A 24,495-nucleotide genomic window follows, 5' to 3' on the forward strand; every position below is an offset into this window, starting at 1 on the left:
GCACTTGCTGCCCTCCATACTAGGTTCTTTAAAGTTTCATTATTCCATCTAGTGTTCACGTTACCGCATAGATGACGAAGGCAGTAACGATGTTCTGTCATGGGAGGCTGCAAATAGTCTCGATTAGTGTCTCTGAAGATAGCTTGTATCCCAGGGTGTCTGTCAGATATGACACACAGGTGTCTCCGGTCAGTAACATACCTTCTTATACAAGCCAAGAACCAACCCCAAGTCTCTGTGCTCTCGCTCTCCACAACGGCGAAGGCTAGTGGATAAATCTTATTATTAGCATCTGTCGCCATTGCAATCATCAATTTCCCTTTATATTTTCCATAGAGGTGGGTTGCATCAATACTAATCACAGGCCTACAATTCTTGAACCCAATAATACATGGACGAAACGCCCAAAATACGGACTTGAATGTACAGGTTCCTGGTTCATCATTATCGTCCACGTTTAACTTATACTTTGTACCCGGACTTGCATCCTTAAGTCCTGCCAAAAAACGTGGCAACTCTACATAAGACTCCTTAAAATCCCCGTATATAGCTACAACGGCCTTTTGTTTGGCATCCCAAACCTTGTATGTGAACCATAATGATTATGTTAGAAATTAAGTACAAGTCAAATAATTATAGTTGAAGAAAACAAATCAAGACTTGTAAGGCTATAAGATGAAGATAATATTTCTTTCTCTTTATTCGTTTTTTTTTTTCAATTCAATTTCATTTTTCATAACATCAGGTATTCATGGGTTTTGGGAATTACAATCATGTTTATACTTCCATGTATTGAAAAAAGAATGCAAGTTAAAGAATACCTTGTAGTGAGATACTTCGTGTTTTAAGTCTGCCAAAGCAACGTGATGTAAGTTCTTTATCTTATACGCGGGGTCTTCTCGTATATAGCGCTCAAGTACGTATGCTAGGAACACCGAATCAATCATCCGTCCATCATGAGCATTCTGAATTTTGTCGCACGTGTGGGGGCCCTTGCATTTTGCGATCTTCCAGACATTGTCTCCCTTGCAACAGATCGCACGGACTGACCATGGGTAGGAATCATCCTCACAACTCACCATAAGCCTCTCTGAGTCTGAATGCTCAGTTTTAAACCTAAAATTCTCTCGCAGTGCGTACCAAGTCAATGCATGTCGCACCGCGAATTTAGTCGCGAATACCATTCCTTTCATTGGCTGCCGCCTGTGCGTCCAACTTGATACTTCTGCTTGCATAACCGGTGATGGATCAAACATATTATCCCAAGTGTTTTTGGTGAACCATTCCGGCGTAGGATCGGGACCAGGGCATGTGTCTCTATTCTCTTCTACAACCACATCCTCGATATGATCAACATCATCATGTTCACCCATGGTTTCTAGACGCTCCTCAAACTCATCCCTAGTAACATCAATATCGGTTGCATCGTCACCAAGTCCGTGATCATATTCGGGTTCAGATGTGCCCCCATGCAGCTCATCATAAGATAAATGCTCTCCTGCATGCACTTCCTGGGGCCCTTGCTCCTCCTCAATGTGTGAAGCATGGGGAAATGTTTGCCACGGTTCAGTACCATACTCATTTCCTGTGTTTTCTGCACACCCTTGATAAGATTGTAATGGTATTGAGTCAATGTGCTCATCTACAGTTCCATCCAAAACAGTGTGTTGTGAACCCTCCTCGGCCTTTACTATGGTGGGCTCAATAGTGACATAGAGATCTGAAGCAAAAAATCCTTTCACCACCATTTGCTCAACAATTTCCCACATCATCTTCACTTGGGCGCCACTCGATAACTGTAGTGAATTGTAGAAAACATGGGTGTCTAGAACCCGTTGAGGTGCTCGATACACGATGGAAATTTTATGCCTAGAGTGGTCTAACCTCATCACCTTCAATATTCTTCGTTGCAATTTCATAAGCCCTATCCCACGCTTCACCCTAACACAATTTTGCTTTTGGTTCGAGCCTTGGTATGACAACCCATGCAAGTCATGATAATACATCTCTCCATCGTAGTATACATAGAAAAAGTGAAAATCCATCACTAACCTGTTGGCATCAATATAAAAGTTGCCATAATGTATAACCACTTGCAACTGATCTTGCGTATGATAAAAACAATTTATATTCAAACTCAATCATAGACATCTAAATAATTGAATATTTGACAAATATAAAAACAATTAATAGTATATCGAGTTCTGCGTTTTAGTTAACTCAATTTATAACATTTCTCTCATAAAAAAAAATTATAAAATCTCTTATTGTCAAACTCACAAGGTTTTTAAAATCAAATCACGTCTAAAAAAAATTATTAGTGTTTTCACATAATTAAGAACCATAATCAGACTGACAATTCAAATACAATCATATTTACATTATAAATGAGAAAAATAAATAAATAATAAAGTCAAGTTCAAACAACATAGTGTTATGCGTTATTATTACCATATAACTAGGGCGATCATTTAAGTTACAAGATTTTCACTATTGTGTTAAGTTTTTACACAAACCAATTACAGAGAATAATTTTTTTTAAAAAACTTTAGGCATTGTAGTTACAGTGCCAGTTGAATAAACAAAAGGATTGAATAAATGGGAATAAAAAACTGACTAACTAAACCAAAACACTATCGTAGCTACAGTGCTGCACAATGCAAAAATATTGGATGTACAGTGACAAGACACTGTGCGCGCATTCGCGCTTTTATTATAAATAAGTAATTTTCAGCTCGACTTATTACATGTGTATAAGCGTAGGTTGGATTGTCGAAGGGTTGTGCATATATATTTCATGAATTTTTAAATTTTAGGGTTCGTTTGGTAATGCTGTTCTAGTAACGTTATTTGTATTTTCCGGAAATACATGTGGATGAAAAAATGTATAGAAATAGGTGTAATGTTGTTTCAAAATTGAAAATTGTTGCTTAAAATTCTATACCAAACGGCCAAGTTTTTATAAACTATTTAAGCACTTTTAAATAGTTAAATAAATATTTACCATTCATATAATTTGCCTAAATTATATTTCAAATTTCTAATTTGTGAAAATTAATGATTAAGATACCAAACTTAATCAAACTGAAAATGAAAATAATATTATAAAATAAATTTGTATATATGGTGGGTGGAGTTTTTTGCCTACGTGGTTGAAAAAAACTATTACTTTGAATTTAACCCAACTCAAATCCAATCCAACAATGAAAAATGATTCCAATCATCAATAATTTTATGGGTTGGCCACACATTTTTGAAGACGGAGAGTCCCCCAAAAACATCTATTACATTCACAAGAAATTACACAACTTTTTCACATGTGTTGAGTTTGTATATTTTTTCAACATTCTTGGTATACACTGACTACTTAGATCACTTCTTTGAAATTGCCAAATTTTTGAAACTTCACTATAAAGGTGTGAATATCAGCAGTTGTACATAGTTATTATTGAAAAATTAGGGAGTACAAGAAACTACTCATGCTTGGAGTACAAAAACACCACATACGTAACAACCATCAAACAATTAACTTAGCTATTACCTATACGTTCTGGATAAATAGACAGCAAGGTTGACCCAAAGGATAAATAGCAAGGTTGACCCAAAGGATAAATAGACAGCACGTTGGTCTTGCAAACTCAAGGACCTGCAGATGGTGACCCAACTACCAGTAGCTTCTGTGTCCACGAAGTGCTCTGACTCATCACGTGGAGTTGGGAAGATGGACGCTAGTAGAACAATCTTTAGAAGTTGTTTAACCAAAAATAGACGAAAGGTGATGGGCAATGTATTCTGAAGGGGTACTTGAGTTTGGAGAACTCGAGTACCATTGATTATGCATTTATGTGGTGGTTGCCGTCAGGGAAGTTGGTGCTTGCAATAAGTATGGAACGTATTACTCGAGTCTTAAGGACTTGAGTACTGTGCTATGAAGTACCCGAGTCCTTCAAAGTCGAGTATTCCTCAGGTATGATATAGTAATCATACAGAGTAGTACTCGAGTTTAAAGAACTCGAGTACAACAAACGAGTACATGATCTTGGGGTACTCGAGTATTATTTATTATGCATTGCTGTGTTCTGAGGTACCCGAGACCAGTAAACTCGAGTATTCCTCGGGTATGATATTGTAATCAATCAGACTGGTACTCGAGCTTAAAGAACTCGAGTACTATTTACAAAATATTACTTAGTTGTTATGGTACAAAAATAAGTTTGATAAAAGTCTATTTAAGATCAACTATATCACAAGAAAGAATAAATTGAAATAGTCATATATTAATTGAAAAGCAAATGCCAGGGACTTGAATACAAAAAAAAAAAAAAAAGTCGGTACTTTGGCATCTCAAAAGTCAATAAGACAAGAATTCTAGATTCTAAATGAAAATATTATATTATAAATTAAAAAGATTTTATTTAATTTATTTTTAAGTACTATTTAAAATTGTCGACCACAAAATACATGGAATTAGCTCTGGAACTATCAAAGCATTAAAGAGGTGTTGGATACCTATTGTGAAATGTATGCTAAAAAAGGTGAATAAAAGGAAGTCTAAATGTGACTTTGCGCAATGAATTCAGTAATGTAATTGGTTTTAACTTTTAACACAAGACCAAACCTTGGAAAATATATCTTTGTTTCCCTATTAGACATCTTGGCTCTTTTAACTAAGATTTCAACTTGTGTTCTTATCCAAGCAATCACCACAACCGTACATTCCATGCAAGGTACCATATTGCTTGGAAAAGTGCTAAATTCACTGGATAGGTTGAACATGAATTTTATGCGAGGGTTAAATGATTGTAATAGGAAACTACGATTCTGTTGTTTTGTAGTAAAGTATTTTAACATCTTCAAAAATGCCTAAAAATATTGATACATAACAAATAAATTTATCCCAAAAAGTAATTTTTTTACAAGGCATATAGATTGACTGCACTTCTACCTCTGAAACATATAGTTCGACACACTGAGGTAAAATGAAAGCATTTGCAATACATTTACATAACAATAATACCACCACCATCTAAGTGATAATTCATAATCATCCAAACACTTAACATTCTTCCATAACACAACCATTATACGATTCCCATCCTGGTTTAACACATAACCATCCAAAACACTACTACCATTCAAGTTTATTCAAAAGACACATTGTTCCCTAATATATAACCATAATACTACCATTAACATTGTTTCATAATGCTTAACAAAGTTTGGTGACCACCATTTTTGGTGAAAAAGTTCTCAAAAGTCAGTAATTTTCACAGTTTAGCATTTTTAGCCCTAAAGAATCTTCCTGCCAATTCATCATAAACCAAATGATCACAAGTAGTTGCAAGCATCTGCTCATCAAAAGCTTCTGTTGCCATCACCACTGCATAAAGCTTATCAGTGTCAACAGGGCCACGGTTAAGAGCTTTAAGTGCTATCGTGATTTCCCCTAGTTGAGAAGATATCTCACTATAAGCCTTGAAATCTGAGTTAAATTAATCTAACAAAGCAAACAACTGCACCTGTTCAGAGATCAAGATAAGTACTAATACGAAAGTGACTTGTATAGTTGTATGAAATTCAGATCATAAAACAACTGCTAGTTAACAAACAGAATATGAAGATCAATAAGAGACATATACAGTGAAAAATTAATCTATTAAAAAATATGAATTTCAATTTAACAAACAAGAAAATCAAAACATCCCTACAAGGATGTCAGTGCAAACACTCCCCACCTCTCTTCTTGCCCTTTTTTTTGGAGGAGAGAGGAGGGGATATTTGACAAGAAAACATAAACTCATCAGAAAATTAAAATCTACAAAATTGATGTACCGATTGCTTTAGAAGAGGCACTTATCACCCCCTTTTTACTTGCAAATTAATTAACTGATTTTAGTGTCAGCATGATAATTGAAGTATTCATGCATAATAAATTTTAGTGAGGCATCCACAACACTTTGGACGATTTGAGAATCCCTCCTTTGTAGGAGGAATAGAGAAAAATGGGGAGGGGGATCAATGGAAGCTTTTTCACAAACACTAATATTAGTCTTCTGGCAGGAGTCTTACTTAGCCAAAGATTGTGCTAAGGTCTGCAACGAATCTGCAAAAGCGGCCACTCCACCAGGTGGATTAATACAGCTCCGAAGTCTTTCAAAAAGGCCACGCATTTTCAAAGCAGATGCGCGCAGTGCACTATACTCTGAGGCCCTCCGATCAGCTGCACAAAGATGGGTCTGGGCTTCCTCTCTTGCCTCATGCAAGAAGTTTTCCAAGTGAGCACAATTCATCTGTCATGCAGGGGAAAATATGTAATAAGAAAAAACAGAGTCAGTGGGATAAAAAATTAAAATTATTAAAAGCATGTTTCTCTAATAGACAAGAAAATTACAGTTGCATGAAGATGATTTACAGGAGACACCAATATCGCAACCAGACAAAGGCGTATGGTTCCCAACCAAAATTTCATATATGCATTAATATATAAAAAAGTACTACAGATTTTCTCTTGCATCTAAATGTCAAATAACAATTACATCTCACACATTTTGTGTAGATGCTGTGATGCTGAATTAACAATAAAGTAGGTTGTTAGAATAGCAAAGAAAGCAAAGAGGATTAATCTAAGGAAGCTTCAAGTGTCTGCTCAGTAGTTTTATGGTTAAAAAAATGGAATGCTCTTACTCTGATTCACACAAAGTTAATAAGTAACAGCCACTAAGGCCAGAGGATTTTTTTGCTTTCTCTTATAGTGTATTATTAGTTTCTTAATAAAAAATTGTCAGAGGATTGCTTAGCTGGCTAGCTTCAAGGAAGGGAAAATTGGTTTAGCATGCATCCCCTAATGAAGATTGTGTAGTAAATTAAGTTTTCCAAATGAGCTGTTCCTTCAATAGACAACTTTGATTTATAATTCAGTAGTTATAGATACACCAGTTAAATGCTGTTTCCTTTTCTTTTCCGTTCTTTTTTTTTCCATTTACTTGTTTTACCATATGTGACGCAGCAAATGGCATTAATTAGAAACTCTAAGTAGGTTATCTAGTTTCATTGTTCTCCCTTATCCCTGGGGTTCCAAATCATTTTAGTTCAATTCAAATCAGTTGCCCAAGGATATTTCTGAAATTCTGAGAGCTAGAAAGCAAGCACAATAAACAACTCTTCTATTTTTCCAGCTAATGTTTTCGAAAAATGCTTCCTTTAAACCAACAAAAAACTTTTAAAATTTTTGTTCTTTTACTAAAAAAGTAAAAAATTCTTCCATTCTTTCAATAGATAACCCCTGATAAGGTTTTCATTTAGAACTAGCAACATAGCCATCACCAACCTTTCCTTCAGTGATCTTACAACAAACAGGGGTTTTTTGGATAACTCAGATAAACCTATAGAAGATCTGTAGAGGCATTCACGCGGACCAACTAATGATATTCCTATTCAGGCAAACCAATATTGTCATCCCACAGGGCCACAATATCAGGAAAGGGAACCTGAAACCTTGTAAGTTTCACTTTTAAATCATTTTCATTCATGCATAAATAACTAAACATCATGCCAAACTTCGACAAAAATGTAATAATTTTCCATAACAAAGAAAAATGTCAAAGTTATGAGAAAAGAATATAGATGATAATCTCTTCACTGAGCCAACCAATATGAACAATTTATTATTTTAATGCAAAAAATTTCATTTGCCTGTAATAAAGATTAGTTACAATCTTTAGTTTATCCAAAGGACTTGACTAAAGTCACCATAAGACTATAGGAGCCTATAATTACCAATTCAGAGGGCAAGGACTAAAAAAGAGGGTAAAGTTTCAGCCACAGGAATCCAACTCAGGGATCTGAAACTTTTGTTATTGTTTCAATTGTACATTGTTCCCACTTCAGAAAAAAGCCATAGAACAACTAAATCCCAGCTGAACGGACTGTCAATCATAAACTATCCTACCTTACCCCTTTCACAATTTCCTGATATTAAACATGTTGAATATCTCTACAATTGACAATGTAGCCCTTAACCCTCTTAGCATATCCAAATTTAATTGGAATCTAACATCACTCTTTACATGACAAGGTGTGTTAAAGAACAATTAATACTTAACAGGCTATGCTACATTTTTACTTCCCCATTGCAACTAAGCCTAATGACCCTAACCTAGTCATAGAAGTTCACAAGTATACATCATGTTATGCCCCAGAATTTCAATGTCAACACCAAATGCTTGCAGTATCATTAGAATCTAACCATACACAAAACTCAATTTCCAGAGTAATCATGATAACCTAGTGTCATTAAGTGCTAACATATTCAAAAAACAGACATTTAACTATCCTTTGGGAGGCACACTCACGCATACTTTAGTTTGAGTGTGTACATATGCATGCCTAATGGACATAACAACATTCAGTAGAAATTCAGAAAGACAAGAATGTAAAAAATTAGTGGGGCAGAAATGAGGAAATCATCTAAGAACTAGTTGTAATTTGTGTGTGTGAGTGTGTGTCTAAGAGAGAGAGAGAGAGAGAGAGAGATTAAATTTGACAAAGAAATAATGAACATTTCTTCATAGAAATTTGAATCAATTAATACTTACAAAATCTCCTACAATGGAAACACTGAGAAACCACAACAAAAAAAAAGGTTAAATTTCAGCTAGCTAATACCTGAGATTCATGAAGGAGCTTCCGACTCGTTTCCAACTCCCTCCTAAGCAAGGAAAACTCATCGAAGGTAGCTTTAAGCTTGGTTTCAGTTTCAGTCATTTGGCTTGACTTGTCTGCAAGTGCACTTTGTAATTCCAACAAAAGATCACTATTGACTTTGGAATTTAACCCCAGCTCAGCCTGTGTATCAGAGGGTAAAGCAATCAGAGGCCCAGCCATGCTCTCAGCAGTGGAACTGTTTGTAAGGGACATGCCCAACTGTCCTATCATCTTATCTTTCCCATCTTTATCACTGACAAGAAGTTCATCACGATTTGGCTCCACCATTGAGGAATCAAGCTGAGAATTTTGCATTCCAAAGGAATCCATCATATTCTCATCCACTCCTTCTCGAGCTTTGCCATGTTGCCCAGTTAATAACCCCAATTTTGCATTCAAAGAACTTGAGATACAAGAAATCTCATCCATGGGGTCAGTAGTAGATATGCAAGGTATGTGGGCTTCACTACCTAAGACTTCTCGCTTGCAATCATCAGCCCTCTCAGCCAAAAGTGCAAAATCATTTGTATCGTTATTATTTGAAATCTTCTGCCCTTGCAAATATTGATCAGACAATCTCTGCTCCAATTCTTGAATGCGCTTCTCATAAGACACACACTGTGTCTGCTTCATTCTAAGCATAGATTGCAGATGTTTCACATATTCATCTTTCAGATGCAAGGCTTCAGATGTCTTTTCTTGAGCATTTTTCAATAAGTGATCCAGTTTGTCATCGTTCAGAGATTCGTATTCAACTTCAGCCCAATGCAAACAATTAAAGGCAATTGCAGAAGCAAGGTCAGCCTTCAGTTTTGCATTCTCAACTTCCATTTTGCTAGTCCCAGCTACCTCAACCAACTCACAGCCTTCAAGAAGCTCCTCAGAGTCATATTTCTCAAGGGTGTCCACAGAAATCTCCTCAGGCTCAGCTGAATGGGAACTGTCATTAGACAAAGATAATGAACCTTTAAAGCTTCCATGCTTCTCACCCTTCAAAGGCAGTCTGGCCAAATGCTCAGGAGCATATCGATCTAGGTCTGAAATGTCAATATCAAGTAAACCAGTATCAAAAGGAGCTATATTGACATCACATTGATTGGGGGTTTCAAATAATCCAAGGGATCCTAAAACATCCCTGGGTATGTAAGAACTATAAATCTTCAGAAACTCCTCCCGTCTCCGAACCTCAACCTCCCTCTTTGTAGCAAGCTTTTCAGCCAATTGTCCGGCCATGCCCATGTAAAGCTTCATAGAAGCCTTTCTTCTCACAACTTCTGCAAGGCAGGCTCGAAATGCAGGGCCAAGCCCACGGAGTAACTTCAACTCCATAAACTGATCATCCTGACGCATCAGTGCCCCTCTAAAAACAGGAAACTGTAACTTAGCATCTTTGACGACAACAGTGACAATTGTTATCTGTTGCATGTAATTATGTAGAAAGAGATTCATTTCATTCTTCTTATCCCTACAGAAGTCCAATAGCTTAGAAATTTCACGATCACAAGCCTGCATCTTAGGCAGGTGATTCCTGTCATGGACATCATACATAAGACCCAAGGCTGAAACTGCATCATGAGGACGGAGGGATGAAGATAATTGGCTGGACAGACACTCATCCACTAGTTTCTTCACTATATTGACATCTTTGCTGCATGGATAGACACATGTAAGTATTCATAGGCTTTTAGAAATAACACGATTAAAAAAGAACCAGGTATCATGATCATACAAACCACGGAATACAAACAGTAAATACAATGGTTAATACATAAGACACAAGTGACATCCAGAGTCTTTTTTACTTATATTGGTAAGTTACACACACATTAGTGATTAGGCTGTCTACCAACCACTATTTCCAAACCACACAGAAGTGGGATCCTTGTGTATTGGATATGACATTTTTTAAAGTTACACACACACCCAATGGGTCTTGAACCCATGAACTACCCTCAATCCCATTATTAAGGGAGGAAAAAGCTCCTTTTTTGCTAGAGCCCATTGGTCAAGTAACATCCAAAGTCTTGTGTACTTTAACTTGCTTAAACCAAGATTTTGACTCCATGGCCGCTTTCAATTTTGGGGTTTAGGCATTTAGCATTATAGGCAGTAGAGCCAAGCAAATGAGGTCCAAAACACCATAAAGGTAGTTCACTTATCTGTATCACAATCCCTTGCTATGCTATGAGGAGAACCTAGGTTCAAATCTCTCTCCCCCCACTTATTTTAAGCAAACCAAATTTTATTTGAAAAAAAAAAAAAACTGCCATGCTATCCAGTTTCCTTGTGTGTATATACATATAATCTAGGTCATGGCTTCAAAAAGTTTAACATCATGACATGGACCAAAGATCTCTAAACAAGAAAAAGCACACGGGAGAATGCATGCACACATACACCATACAAGCCAGGTACGTTACTAGCCCAGATGGTATATCATATTGTAAACTGAACCACTCCATGTATACCTGATGAACAAGGCATCATGTACGTCTGTTGAAGAATGTGTACATATGGAAAAAAGTTAACTAGCACACATTTGGCAAGTATGCACTTCTAAATTAAATTGAACATAAACATCTTCAACCATATGTCCAGAAAATGCTCTCCATTTGAGATATGCTGAGTAAAAATTTAACCTAAGACTAGCATAACAATAGAACATCCAAATTAAACAGAAACAAATTGGGAAAAACGCCGTTCATGTAATACAATTATTTGACATATAAACCAACCCCCAATAGTTACAAAAACCAAACAAAACCACATTCATACAAAGCAACAGCAAAACAGCATAACACCTCTAATACGACCAGCTAAATCTTACCATAATTACGCATCAACCAAATCATTGCACCAAAAAACTTATGACCCAAAGCAAAACACAAATTAAAACAGCTGAAATCTTGACATTTAAGGTTGGATTCTAAGACCTTTGACTGGTCTCACCCTTTGGTTCCACCAATGCAATTGACCATCGAAAATCATCCCCGTTTTCTTCTCCTCACTGGTTCCTTAACTGGTCTCACCTTGCCTGAAAAGAACACAAGCAAATACTCATATTCAAATCATTTAACCATAAAGAGATGCATATGTAATCAGTATAAGAGGGGAGAGTACCATGTCCAGTCCCACAGTCAGGAGGATGTGTCCGTGTCCGTTGCGGCCTTCGCGGCCGATCCTCACTGTGTGAAGCCTCAGGTGGGGGGTGGGTATCTCTGTCTGGATGGCACCAGGGGTGGGTAGCCCAGGGGTGGCCATGAATCTCATCTCATCTCTACCACATACATCTCCGGGGATAGTGCCGGTAGTCGGTGGGGGAGAGGATGTGGGTGGGCAGGTATCATCGCGAACCATAGATGGGGACCGACATGTCTGGGCAAACGTATGGGATGGACCCGCATCATCATGTGCCATGGAGCCCATGTCATAACGAGTGTCCTGCATCATCTCATCTGATGTCTGACTTGACTCCTCCATCGTGTGGTCATGCACGGGTGTGTGACGGCCACCCGATGTGTGACGGCTCGCAGTTGTGGGATGCCGACTAGATGCATGGCACTGACTAGATTGACGGCCTCCATGCCCTCGACGTCCACCTGCTTGCTGACCACGCCTTACAGCCGGTTCACTTGCGTTGCCCACAGTGCGTACATCGTCCAAGGTCAATCGACTGATTTCTTCAACAGATTGCAAGGCATTCATACAGTCCGTGTAGATCTCAGACCCTGGTTCGAACTTCGCCATAATCCTCAACTGTGATTCAACTTGTCACAAGTATAGAAGAGTAGTGTTAGGATTTGGAACTAAACTATGCAAAGCAAGGTACATTTATATTAGAACAATCTTTGTAAACTTACCAAAGTGTCCCAGTATGAGGTCTCTTTTGTAATATGCCGAACAGTGATGGAACGATACCACACCATATACTCGTCATTGTAGCTCATTACCCCATGAAAGGGCGGTGCTTCGGCAATTGTGGCATGCGCAGCCCATCTAGCAATATGAGTGGCATGTTCTTGAACCCAATTTTTTTCCTGCTTGCCTTGGAGCGTTATCTTGTGAAGTTCAATTGAAGTATCGACATTGTCCGGTACGCCTTGCTTCATCCCAAACTGTCGAAGAACACGTTCGGGGTGATGGCCTTCAATCACCCAAAAATGTATGAGCGGCACGATGGACCTCCATATGTGTTGGCCTGCCGTACAATATGCGGGCAGAGAACCCAAAAAATCTCTATATGGCTCCCAGACAATCTACAATGATCCAACAAATGCAAACAACCATATTAACAATATATATGTAACGATATCTTACAAACAACCATAAAGTGGTTGGTTCCCACTTGTAAGGCACAATACCTGATTTGGCCGGAGCGAAGCAAGCGACACACGATAGGCGCGTAGGACATGCATTGGATGGTCAGTTGTTATCTTAGCCCCTTTCCATCTATCAAACAACACAGACATAACCTTCATATTAACTACTTACATAATTCCCATGCGAAAGAAATTAATGCAGAAATGTAAAATGATAACTAAGTTGAAGATCCTACATACCTGACAGCAAGTGGACCTGGGGGCAGTGCCTGGTGTGGATGCCTCATCACAGGACATATTTGTGGAAACCTCACCCACGCCCACAACTGCACTAATAGCAGTGCACCACCAATTTGCTTGGCTGTCTTCTCTGATGCCTTACAGAGGTGTTTATATAGCCAACTTAGTGTTGCACTACCCCAACTATAATTCTTTCCATTGCTGATTGGATTGAAAAATTGTAGATACATGATTGAGAGCCGTTCGCCAGATTTGTCCATAAACAGTATACTACCCAACATTTGGAGTATGTAATACCGAGCATACTGTTGCACACGCACCTCAGTGGCGTCAGCAGGAAGAGGGTTGCGAACCGCTCCTCCGGCCATTTGGCTTTTATCCTCGGCCCTTCCAACACTGCGGTGTTCTTTTTTGTACCAACCTGGTCCGTCGGTGGAAGGAAGCCTAGCAAATCTATGCAAAAGTCACGCCAGTTGTCCATATGGGTAAATCCTACCACTGGCAAGCCATGTACAGGTACCCCCAGGATGACCTCTATGTCTTGTAGCGTGATGGTCATCTCACCGTGTGGTAAGTGGAATGAGTGCGTCTCTGGCCGCCATCTCTCCACTAAGGCCGTGATCAGTGCATGGTCAAGGTCCATATGTGGGACTCGAAGTAGCCCATCTAACCCGCATCTGTGATGTAAGTGGCAATCCGTGGATCTAACCCACCATCAAACAGACCTTTATCTCGGTGACGACAAGTCAGAACACCTGGCGCTTCCTGCAAACAAAGCAGCTTAGTATTAATAATAACATTCACTAACCACGTAATAATTACACTTCAAACATAATGCCCAAAATCTTTCTACTACATATATTGATTATAATGACACAAGTGCATACCTCGCCTGCCAAAGGAGCATCCCAAAGCAAACTTGAACGATGCATAGGTTGCCTCGTCAAGACAGTCCCTATAGAGGGTCCTGCTCGATGTGGGTCCATACCTGGCATAAATTAAAGGTGATTAATGGCCCATTAGCATATTCATCAAATACCCATAAGCTAAATCAAAATGATAGCATCTCACTAATTTTTTTACTTGTTCTTATATCAATAATTTTTTTATGGCCTTTAAGAGGGGAAATGCTATTGTTGAGGGTGGCTCAAGTGTTGTGGTTTGTGTGATGCTGCCTGTACTACATGTACAAGTTTCTTCTTTTCCCCATGAGTTTTTAGAGTTGAACTATGCCATTACTAATAAATTCTTGCTATTCTCTTTGTATCTCTCTTAGTTTTTTTTTTTTTTCACTATTTTATCCTATTCTAAGGGCTCGTTTTCAAAGCTTATTTCCAATTTATTTAGCTTATGGAGTATATAACCACCTCAAAGCATGAATCTGCCCTGCTTGAAGCAGAGAGAATTTTGAGAAGTGCTCTAGAAAGGGCTTTAATAGTAGAGGAGGTTCAAAATCAAAACTACGAATTGAAGAGACAGATAGTTTGCCAGGCATGATTTTGCATCAGATGTTTTTATTCTAATCAAGATAATGAAGTTGAGTAATTAACCCAGTTTATACATAACACATGCAGGAGGAGAACAGAATTCTTGAGAAAACCAATCGCCAAAAGGTTTTAGAGGTTGAAAAGCTGAGCCAAACCATTCAAGAACTTGAGGAGGCTATTCTAGCAGGTGGGGCTGCTGCTAATGCTATACGTGACTACCGGCGGCAGATAGAAGAATTGCATGTATGTTTCATAGATATGTGGTGATTTCAAGTGTTCCACTGAAAATTTATTTACTAAGTCTTCTGATGATTTCGATTTTTTGGATTTTGTTCAAATTTCTAACCATGGTTTTTTCCAACTTCTCAGGAGGAAAAGAGGACACTGGAAAGGGAACTAGCAAGAGTCAAAGTTTCAGCAAACAGAGTTGCAACTGTGGTGGCTAATGAGTGGAAAGATGAAAATGAAAAAGTAATGCCTGTCAAGCAATGGTTGGAAGAGAGAAGAATTCTGCAGGTATTTTCCTTCCCATAAAATTATAGGAAGCCCAATTTTTTAAACATTTTCCACTGAAAATTATAATTTTCATAACATATGTCAAGGAAACATTGGAAAAAAGTAAATTTTGACAAAAATTACTAATAAAAGGCAAGTCTCACTAACTACCAAATTAAAAATACATGAATAAATTTCAAAGTTCAAAGTTACAACTTACAAATACAAAGTTCTAACTCCACAGACATACATTATGTCTCACATAAACAACACAAAGCAAATAACAATGTTTCAAATAAAGCCACAAGCATACTAAATCATCTAAACCAAGGTCATTGTAACATTGAATGTTTTCCTCATAGGGGGGTTGATCATCATACTACATTCTCATCTATGTCATTTTTAGCACCCAAATCATCCACAGGATAATCACCAAAATCCCTTCATGCATTTGGAGGTTCATTGGCATCACCATAATCAGTTGCAATTGCTGCAAATAATGAATGAAAAAGACACCCCAATTTACAAATTCATCAAATATTTGTATTGAAACTTGGGTCCAAAAAAATCAAATCTTTTAAAACACCAACATATAAATACCCAATTTATTTTTGACAATATATCTACATTGGCATAATGCCATCCATGCAGTGAAGTCCTGGCATTTTAGCACGGTGGTGGGGAATTGGGTTCAACTCTAACTCTAAATCAAGGAACATACCAACCATCAAAAACATTGAATTCAGTAACACACATTCAGATTAAATAAACTGCACAGCGACCAAGGACTCACTGCACCCCACTCAATTGCATCAAACTATAAAACAAAAGCTCAAGAAGCCATTTTTACACAAATACTTGCTTCATTGTTTTAAACGGCAATAATAATAATAAGAACTAAAAAGACCCCAGAAACCAAATGAGCTGAAGTATCTCAAATAAGCAGAGAAACAGAAAAAAAAAAAAAAAAAGAAACATTGCTAACCTTTGAGTGCGAGGTCGCCGGCGAAGAAATGGCTTTGGGGTTTGAACGCCGGCGCCGGTAAAGAAACGGGTTTGGGACTCCGACGTTGCCGGCGATGAAAGGGGTTCGGGGTTTCTACAGCGGCGCCGGTGATGAAGGGTTTGGGAGTCCGAGTTTTACCGGCGATGAAATGGGTTTTCGGTTTGGAGAGTGAGAGTGTGCAACTGAGTGAGAAATGAGAGATGAGAGAGTACAAAATTGAGTATAATGGGCTTTTACACAAAATTGAAATCCAGACTTATACTCGAACTTCGCACACTCGAGTACCATGAAAAGTACCCGAGTTCTAAAAACTCGAGTACCAATCTGGATATGCAATTTTGAACCAGTCTGGATTGTGCGGGAACAAGGGATGGGAATCCAGATTAGTACTCGCGTTTTAAAAACTCGGGTACCATTCGAAGAACTCGAGTATAAGAAACTCGAGTATAAATCTGGATTCCCATCCCTTGTTCCCGCACAATCCAAACTGGTTCAAAATTGTATATACAGATTGGTACTCGAGTTTTAAGAACTCGGGTACTTTTCATGGTACTCGAGTATGTGAAGCTCGAGTATCAATCTGGATTTTCCCATCCCATGGTGGTGTACAATCCAGATTGGACCCGAGTTCCCTAAACTCGGGTACCATATCGTACAGTACTCGAGTCTCTTGAACTCGAGTACTAGGTGACATTTTTTAAAATAGAAATTCCACGCTGGCATGCCACGGTGGAAGTGTAAAATCTAGTACTCGAGTTCTCCAAACTCGAGTACTAGGAAAAGTGGTATATCCCCAATTAGTTCCGAAACAGTGTCTTCTGCCTAAATTTTTTTGAAAATGATGGTATTGGGCCGATTTGGCCCATTTTTAATATCAAACTAGTTTGTTGAGATTGATATGAATGCTCTTACAATTACATTAGGTATAACTTAAACCCTATATATATATATACTCATTAAAAAATTCAATGTAGTAGCAATAGAATATTAGCAAGTCAATAGAGGACTTTTAGGCTACCGTATAGGTTTATGAGAAATTTGAGACTTTCCATATTATTGATATTATTATTGTTTACCAAAAATGTTTATGGAGAAAAAATAATTGCCTTTATAAATGAGAATTAGATTTTCTATTTTCATTTTTTTAAAACTTTTTTTTCAATTAGATTGAAGAAATATATAGGTAGTGGATATTTTTTTTTAATTATACATATTTAGCGCATTTTAAAACATGCTTTTTAGGATACTCACCCCAAAAAATACATGTCTTTTACTCTACTGACCCAGAAAAAAGAAGGAAAAAAGAAACACACCGAGGGAAAATGAAAAGAGAAAAAATTGATAGCATATTTAAAGGAGCTTGTAGTGGATATTTATTATAATGGCAAAATTTATTATTGACAAATGGCAAAAAAATTGACATGTACCAATTATTATCAGCCAGAGAGCATTCTCTTTCCAATTTTATGTGTTATTGTTTTATGCATTGTCGAAAGAATATATGTCATCATTTTGTCCTTCACTCTAGTTTGAGAATTCAACTTTTATAATATACTAATCATTGACTCGTGTGATGCACGGTATAGTTTAACAAAAAGAATATTTTTTACTTTCACAAAACACATTTTTAAAAAAAAAATATTAGACAAAACCGTTTAAAAACAAATAAAATTTCACTTTGCCAAGAGTCCATGGTCTTTTGATAAACACCTCATTTTACTGAAGCGTTTCCATGGGGATAATATTAGTCCTTGTGATGTAAAGTTCAAGCATGCTTCGTTCTGGATCCGTGTTTTTAATGTTCCAATAAAGAGCATGAATAAAGAAGTGGGAGGTAGAATAGCAAAGGAAATTGGTGAACTAGTCACAGCGGACGTTCCTCGAAATGGTTTGGCATGGGGTCGCATTCGTGTGAATATGGATATAACAAAACCACTAATGCGTGGAAAGATAATGCGGATCGAAGGATTGGAGGCTAGATGGATTTATTTCCAATATGAGAGGCTTCCAATATTCTGTTATAGGTGTGGTATTCTCAGTCACAATGATCGTGAGTGCCCCCAAAGACGAGTGGGTCGACTTTCTTTGGAAGAGGATGAATTACAATATGGTCATTGGTTGAGAATGGTGGCTCCAAGAAAACAGAGTCAAGGCAATACAAAACGCAACCATCAATCTCACTCACATGCACTGATTCTTAAATCTTGATGACCAAGCCCCTGAAGTAGATGTGGATGACACTGACACACTGTCTACAATTTGGAACCTAAACCTACTTCCCCTGCACTGGAGCTGAGTCCGTTGGAACCTAATGGGAATTCCTCTACAGCTGAACTCTCAACGGCTTCCTAACGTTCGCGGAACAGGGGCGACAGTTGTGGACCAAGCAGAGAAACCGCTTTTTCAGTGGATAACACAATACTTAATTTGAATGTGGGGTAACCCAATATGAATTCAAAAACTGAAACAGCACCAGAAGGATCTGTGAAGTTGAACTAGATACAAGAGAATAAGGGTGAGGTTGTGCAACAACGTGATGTGCGACAGAAGCAGCTGGACGAAGTTTTAAATTTGAATGATGATGGGGTTCGGGTTCTAACTAGTAACAAGATAAGTACTGGGACAGATTTCACGGAAAAAGATGTGCACAATATAGAGGCAGAAGATTGTGAGGTAATTGTAGTTGATAATAATCAAAAACCAAAATTTTCGGCTGGAATAAATAAACAATCTATTGAAGATTTATCTGTTAGAAAAACATTAAGAAAGTGGAAAAAGCATCTTCGCAGGTCTAATGAAGCGGCTATTCCACAGCCATCTAAAAACTCACAAATTTCTAATACAAGATCATCTGTACATTATGGTAGTGTTGATGGTGAAGATCAAACTCCTGTTAAAAAGAAAGCTGTGGAAGTGTGTGTTGCCTCAGCTCAATGCTCCATAGTTTGAGGTTGGTCTTCAGCCTTTCCAACTAAGATGAAAATTCTTAACCTTTTAGAGACATTCACTGTTTGGTGAAGGAGGAAGGTTCAAAGAATTTTATTTCTCGAAGAAGAAAAAAAATAAAAATAAAACTTGATCTGTATGATGTTGAAAAGTTTGAAGCTTGCTTTAGGGGAGGTCTGGCTTTGCTTTGGATGGAGGACAACACTACATTGATGGGATTTGGCGTACTATATTGACTTATCTATGGAATCGTTTGTATGGAGTGGTACTGCCGAACTGCACTACAGCTTGAAGTTTTTTATTTAATTTATTTTTATTTAGGGTTCGTTTGGATAGAACTTATTGCTGAAAATTGAAAATTGAAAACACTATAACAAAATAATTTTTAAATGTGTGAATAGTGCCGTGAGACCCATTTTTAATGAAAAAATTGTTGAAAAGTAAAATTTGTGGGTCCATAAACAGTGCACGAATGCACTGTTCACGAGGAATTAGTCAACAACTACGGCTGAAAAAAAAAAAAACAAAAAAAAAAATCTTTTTGTTACTTTTTAATAGAACTACTCTAGTTTTTTGCTAGTGTTGCACAAGAGAAAGAGAAGATTATTGTTTGGATTGAACAATGCTCCCTTTTCTCTTCCCATTGTATACCTTGATTATAAATAAAGTCTACTCTCATTTTCTTTTTTTAAAAAAAAAAAAACACCTTGTGACCAAATAATACCGCAAGACCCTCTGATTCCTCAAAGCCTTGCTCACACTCCACACAATATCTCAAAAGTAAAACCAACATCTCTCTCTTAGTTCATTCAATGTCTGAAAAGTAAGTTATAAATTCACTGAACATTTAAAGGCCTAACATATCACAGCTATCAGACAATTACTACATCACGACAAATAGAACACTATTAAGCATGGAGCTTCAAATCCAGATACTCTAGACCAAGACAGTATCAATTGAACTCCACATTAGTTCAATACTTTGGAGGTGGCTGCTGGGTTGGCAACAATCCAAAAATGTTTATGGAGAAAAAATTATTGCCTTTATAAATGAGAATTAGATTTTCTATTCTATATTTTCATTTTTTTTAAAACTTTGTTTTCAATTATATTGAAGATATATATAGGTAGCAGATTTTTTTTTTAATTATTGATATTCAGCGCATTTTAAAACATGCCTTTTAGGATACTCACCCCAAAAAATACATGTCTTTTAGGCTACTAACCCTGAAAAAAAAAAAAAAGGAAAAAGAAACACATCGAGGGAAAATGAAAAGGGAAAAAATTGATGGTGTATTTAAAGGAGCTTGTAGTGGATATTTATTATAATGGTGAAATTTATTATTGAAAAATGGCAAAAAAATTGACATGTACCAATTATTATCAGCCAAATAGCATTATCTTTCCAATTTTATGCATTGTCGAAAGAATATATGTCATCATTGTGTCCTTCACTCTAGTTTGAGAATCCAACTTTTATAACATACTAATCATTGACTCGTGTGATGCACGGTATAGTTTAGCAAAAATAATATTTTTTTACTTTCACAAAACACATTGTCTTTAAAACATTAGACAAAACCGTTTTAAAACAAATAAAATTTCACTTTAGTTTAGATTTATATTTATGTTTGGGGAAGATGAACAAAAAAAAAAAAACCTATTTGTTTATTTATTTGTAGAGAGAGAAAAAATATTAAATGAAATGGATAAATAAATATTAAGGTTGATGTTGATGCATGTCTATTTAGATATAGGTTTGTTAAACTAGAAAAAGTGAAATTTTTTGGTTTAGTGTAGCTAAACTTTTGTAGAGGCTAATTTGAAAGCTCTAAGTAATGTTACATCACCCAATAACTTGTTATAGAATTCATATTTTGAAAATTTTATCATTAAAAATTACATGTTCTATATATTCTTAACATTTATGCCTATTTCCATGTCAATTGGATATTATTTACCATTCGAAAACTCATCTTTTATGCATTATTTTAAACTACAAAACTTGAATCTAAACAATTGATTAATGAAATGACTATTAATATTTAATCACCTTGAAATATTGTAAGTATAGAGAATATAAAAAGATAATATAGTCTAACGGTAGATTTGTCAAAATTCGTTACCAAATAAAAAATATTGAGTGGTGTAATATTACTCAAATAATTAATAATAAATACTTATCATATGGTTCTTTTTCTATATTCTTCTCTTCTTCCACCTACGAGGGGGGGTTTTTTCCATTAAATTGAATAGGTTTTGTGTATTTTTTGTCTCTTTTTTAACCTAATTTGCTTAAGTTTTATCCAATTTATATGATTATAGTTTGAGATTCAATCATTAAATATGCTTAGGCGTGATTTTTTAAATTATTTTGTATTTTATGACATGGGTTCCGATGGTGATATGTTGCTTTCGCTTTCATCCTCACAATTTTGATTTAGAGAATAATCTTCTTTTTTGCTTATTATTAAACACGTCTTGATATAAATTTGATGATAAATTGTTCATAATAAATTTTTTTTTCTTTTTCTAATTGCTTTGGCTAACTATTGGAGTTGTACAGTTTAGCCTATAAAAGAAGGCCTTCTGTCCTTTTTTTTTTAATTTTTTTTTATCAATCATTAAATAAGGTTACTCTTGAACTTTCATGAAGTGTGGATTAAAATCGTAAAATGTACATGACAATCCTCCATCATTTAAAATCAAAATCTAAAATCAAAGTTCATATTAACCGTGAAAATATAAACCACTTTTCTATCAACCTTAATCTTAGTACATAAACATTTTGGTTAAAACATAACATGTCAAAAAAAAAAAAACATAACATGTTAGAGCTCCTTCCTTAAAAGCAAAAACTCATATATTAATAATGGTCATCCACTTTCAATTCTTTCTCAAATCACCCTTCTCTTTTTGACTTTATACGTACACTTTTATCTTGATTAACTTCACAAAGGAAGATAAGCTTGGTTTACATGCCCTTATTGAGGCTCTAAGGGCCTTAACTATTGAGGCTTTACAAACGACTTGATAGTTCCATACTTGGATTCTCATGGCAATTAATAGGGTTTAAAGTCGTTTAGTAAGGCTTGCCGCCTAGGCCATTTGGACATCTTGGGATGGATGACAAACACTTTTAGTAGCTTGTCACCATGGATGGGCATGTCGAAGAGTTTATCTCCATGGGTGAATTTTGTATCGACTATATGCTGACTTGCCCTTGCCTTGATTAACATGTTAACCTTCCTTCTATTTCTCCTTTTTGTCTCTTCTGTCATTTGGTTGCTAGATAATTGGGTGGGTTAGATTAGAGGATTAAGGTTATTGTTTTTTCGTTAAAGAATACTTGCCCCTCTAGATAGTGGAAGATTTTTGTTTTTTATATTATTCATAATGGCTTCCCATTCTTCACAATATATTCTTTCTAGGGTGAGTTTAGGTATGAACCAAGATGGGTTTTGAGGGTTATTTGGGCTCACAAGATTTAAATGGTGCAGGTTTTTGTCTAGGATAGAGATTAGATGGATTGGGCTCATGCCTCTTGGAATATGTAGTTCATTTTGTGGGTGGGTTGGTGGATAAGTTTGGAGTCGGGTTATTAGGATTTTTAAGACAAAACCCCATCCCATTTTTTTTTTCCTTTGATTTCTTCATTGCACTGATGACCTCTTGACCATAATTGTATTATCCTATATTAGCATGGGGACAAAGGTACCTTATGTTATGTTAAGGTTTGAAATAAGGTAAGAACGATACATTAAAAAATAAAAAGTTGTGTAATTGATAAGGACAAAATCCTCAAATATACGGACATAAATAATAAGAGTAGACATTAGTGACGGGGTCGCCAAAAGAGACAATCTTGGCATTCTAAAAACTAGCGGACGGGCTCATGACCAGGACGGATAAAAGATACGACGACTGTACTCATTAAAGTAGACGGACTTGTAACGTGAACAAAGAGGAGATAGGACAGTGGGATTACTCGAGATAGACGGACCTAAGTGAGATGGTCTGCTAAAGCCACATGTCACCTTCATGGGCATCTATGTGTCCCCTGTGCGGCATGAGTGGTCTCCAAGGATCCTAGAATGGAAATGTCTTGCACTCTACACCCAACTACAATTAGAAGACGCCCTATAAGGAAAGGATCCTGTGAATTTCGAGTATTAATGGGGATTTGAAGCAGGGGCGAAGGGAGGGGGGTTCGGGGGAGGGGGGGGCAAGTGCCCCCTGAACTTCCAAAAATTTCTATAGTAATAATATATTATTTGCATATTGTACACCACAAAAGGACAAATAACTTTTCTCTTTTTTTATTTATTTATTTATTTTTCAATTCTCACGGTAGCTTCTCTTAGAGCATTAACATTTGTGGTGCCAAAAATTTCACAATTTGGTACCATAAAAAACTGTTTTATCTATTTTACCATCTTACTTTACAAACACTCAATATCAATGATTTTATTTTAATATTCAATACAATAAAATAATATAACTTTTAATAAAATATTGTATTTTTTTTACCATCTTAGCTACAATGCGTAGACATCTTTATCTATGCACTGTAGCTCAATAGCAATTTTTTTTTGCCTTTTTCTCCCTCATTGCAGTAGGCTTTTTAGTATTGATGGTGCTAAAAATAGTAATATGACTTTTTAGTTTTTTAGCACCGCCAATGCTAATGCTTTCACATCAATAGACCTACACTCCAACAACTCTTATATAAAAATAATGGTAGAAATGAAGAATGATGTTTTATATCCATTGTTTTAAATGTTAGTGACCTCAGCATTGATATTACAAGTTGTAGCAGCTAATGTTGGAAAAAAGTTTTTAACAATGAACATAACTAAAAATTGATTACACAATCGAATTGGAGATCAATGGATAAATGATTGCTTAGTTACATATATTGATAAAGATATATTCAAGACTACTGAGTGTGAAGAAATCATGTAGCGGTTTCAAAATATGAAAAATCGTTAAGAGTAATTGAGTAAATTAAACTATGTGTGAAAAAATAAATTAAAGTTTGCATTTTATGTTAAATTGTGTATGAGAATTTCATTAGCATATAGTTGGTTATTTACTTTGTTATTAATATGGATTAACATTTTTCAGATTAATTTTTTACTTTCAATTTTGTGTTTTAATCTTCTTCCCCTAACCCAAATTCCTGCCTCCGCCACTGATCTGAAGAGCATGCATAAACCTTTAATATTATTATGTTCATATGGTGCACCTCTGATACAGTGGCATTTCCAATAGTTTCAGTGGTAGAAATGTTTTCCAT

General features: G+C 36.3%; 1 protein-coding gene across 1 annotated transcript; it reads right to left on the minus strand.

The window, feature by feature from the left end:
- Positions 1–4,975: 4,975 nt before the first annotated feature.
- On the minus strand, positions 4,976–11,165 carry LOC142620591 (autophagy-related protein 11-like). Its single transcript, XM_075793947.1, has 4 exons — positions 11,101–11,165; positions 8,665–10,351; positions 6,070–6,290; positions 4,976–5,519 (listed from the first exon to the last, which is right to left on the minus strand). The coding sequence occupies exons 1-4, from the start codon at positions 11,163–11,165 to the stop codon at positions 5,498–5,500; spliced, it is 1,995 nt and encodes a 664-aa protein (XP_075650062.1). The 3' UTR covers positions 4,976–5,497.
- Positions 11,166–24,495: the final 13,330 nt, after the last annotated feature.

This window comes from Castanea sativa, chromosome 12, assembly GCF_040712315.1.
Source record: "Castanea sativa cultivar Marrone di Chiusa Pesio chromosome 12, ASM4071231v1".
NCBI classification, from domain to species: Eukaryota; Viridiplantae; Streptophyta; class Magnoliopsida; order Fagales; family Fagaceae; genus Castanea; species Castanea sativa.

Bases quoted from the DNA above. Each gene is read 5' to 3' on its own strand.
- LOC142620591 (XM_075793947.1), bottom strand. From the start codon at position 11,165: ATGGAGTGGTTCAGTTTACAATATGATATACCATCTGGGCTAGTAACG. The intron at 10,352-11,100 runs GTATGTGTGCAT...CTATCCATGCAG, and splicing joins ACGTACCTGGCTTGTATGGT to CAAAGATGTCAATATAGTGA. The intron at 5,520-6,069 runs GTAAGACTCCTG...ATCTCTGAACAG, and splicing joins TTAGCACAATCTTTGGCTAA to GTGCAGTTGTTTGCTTTGTT.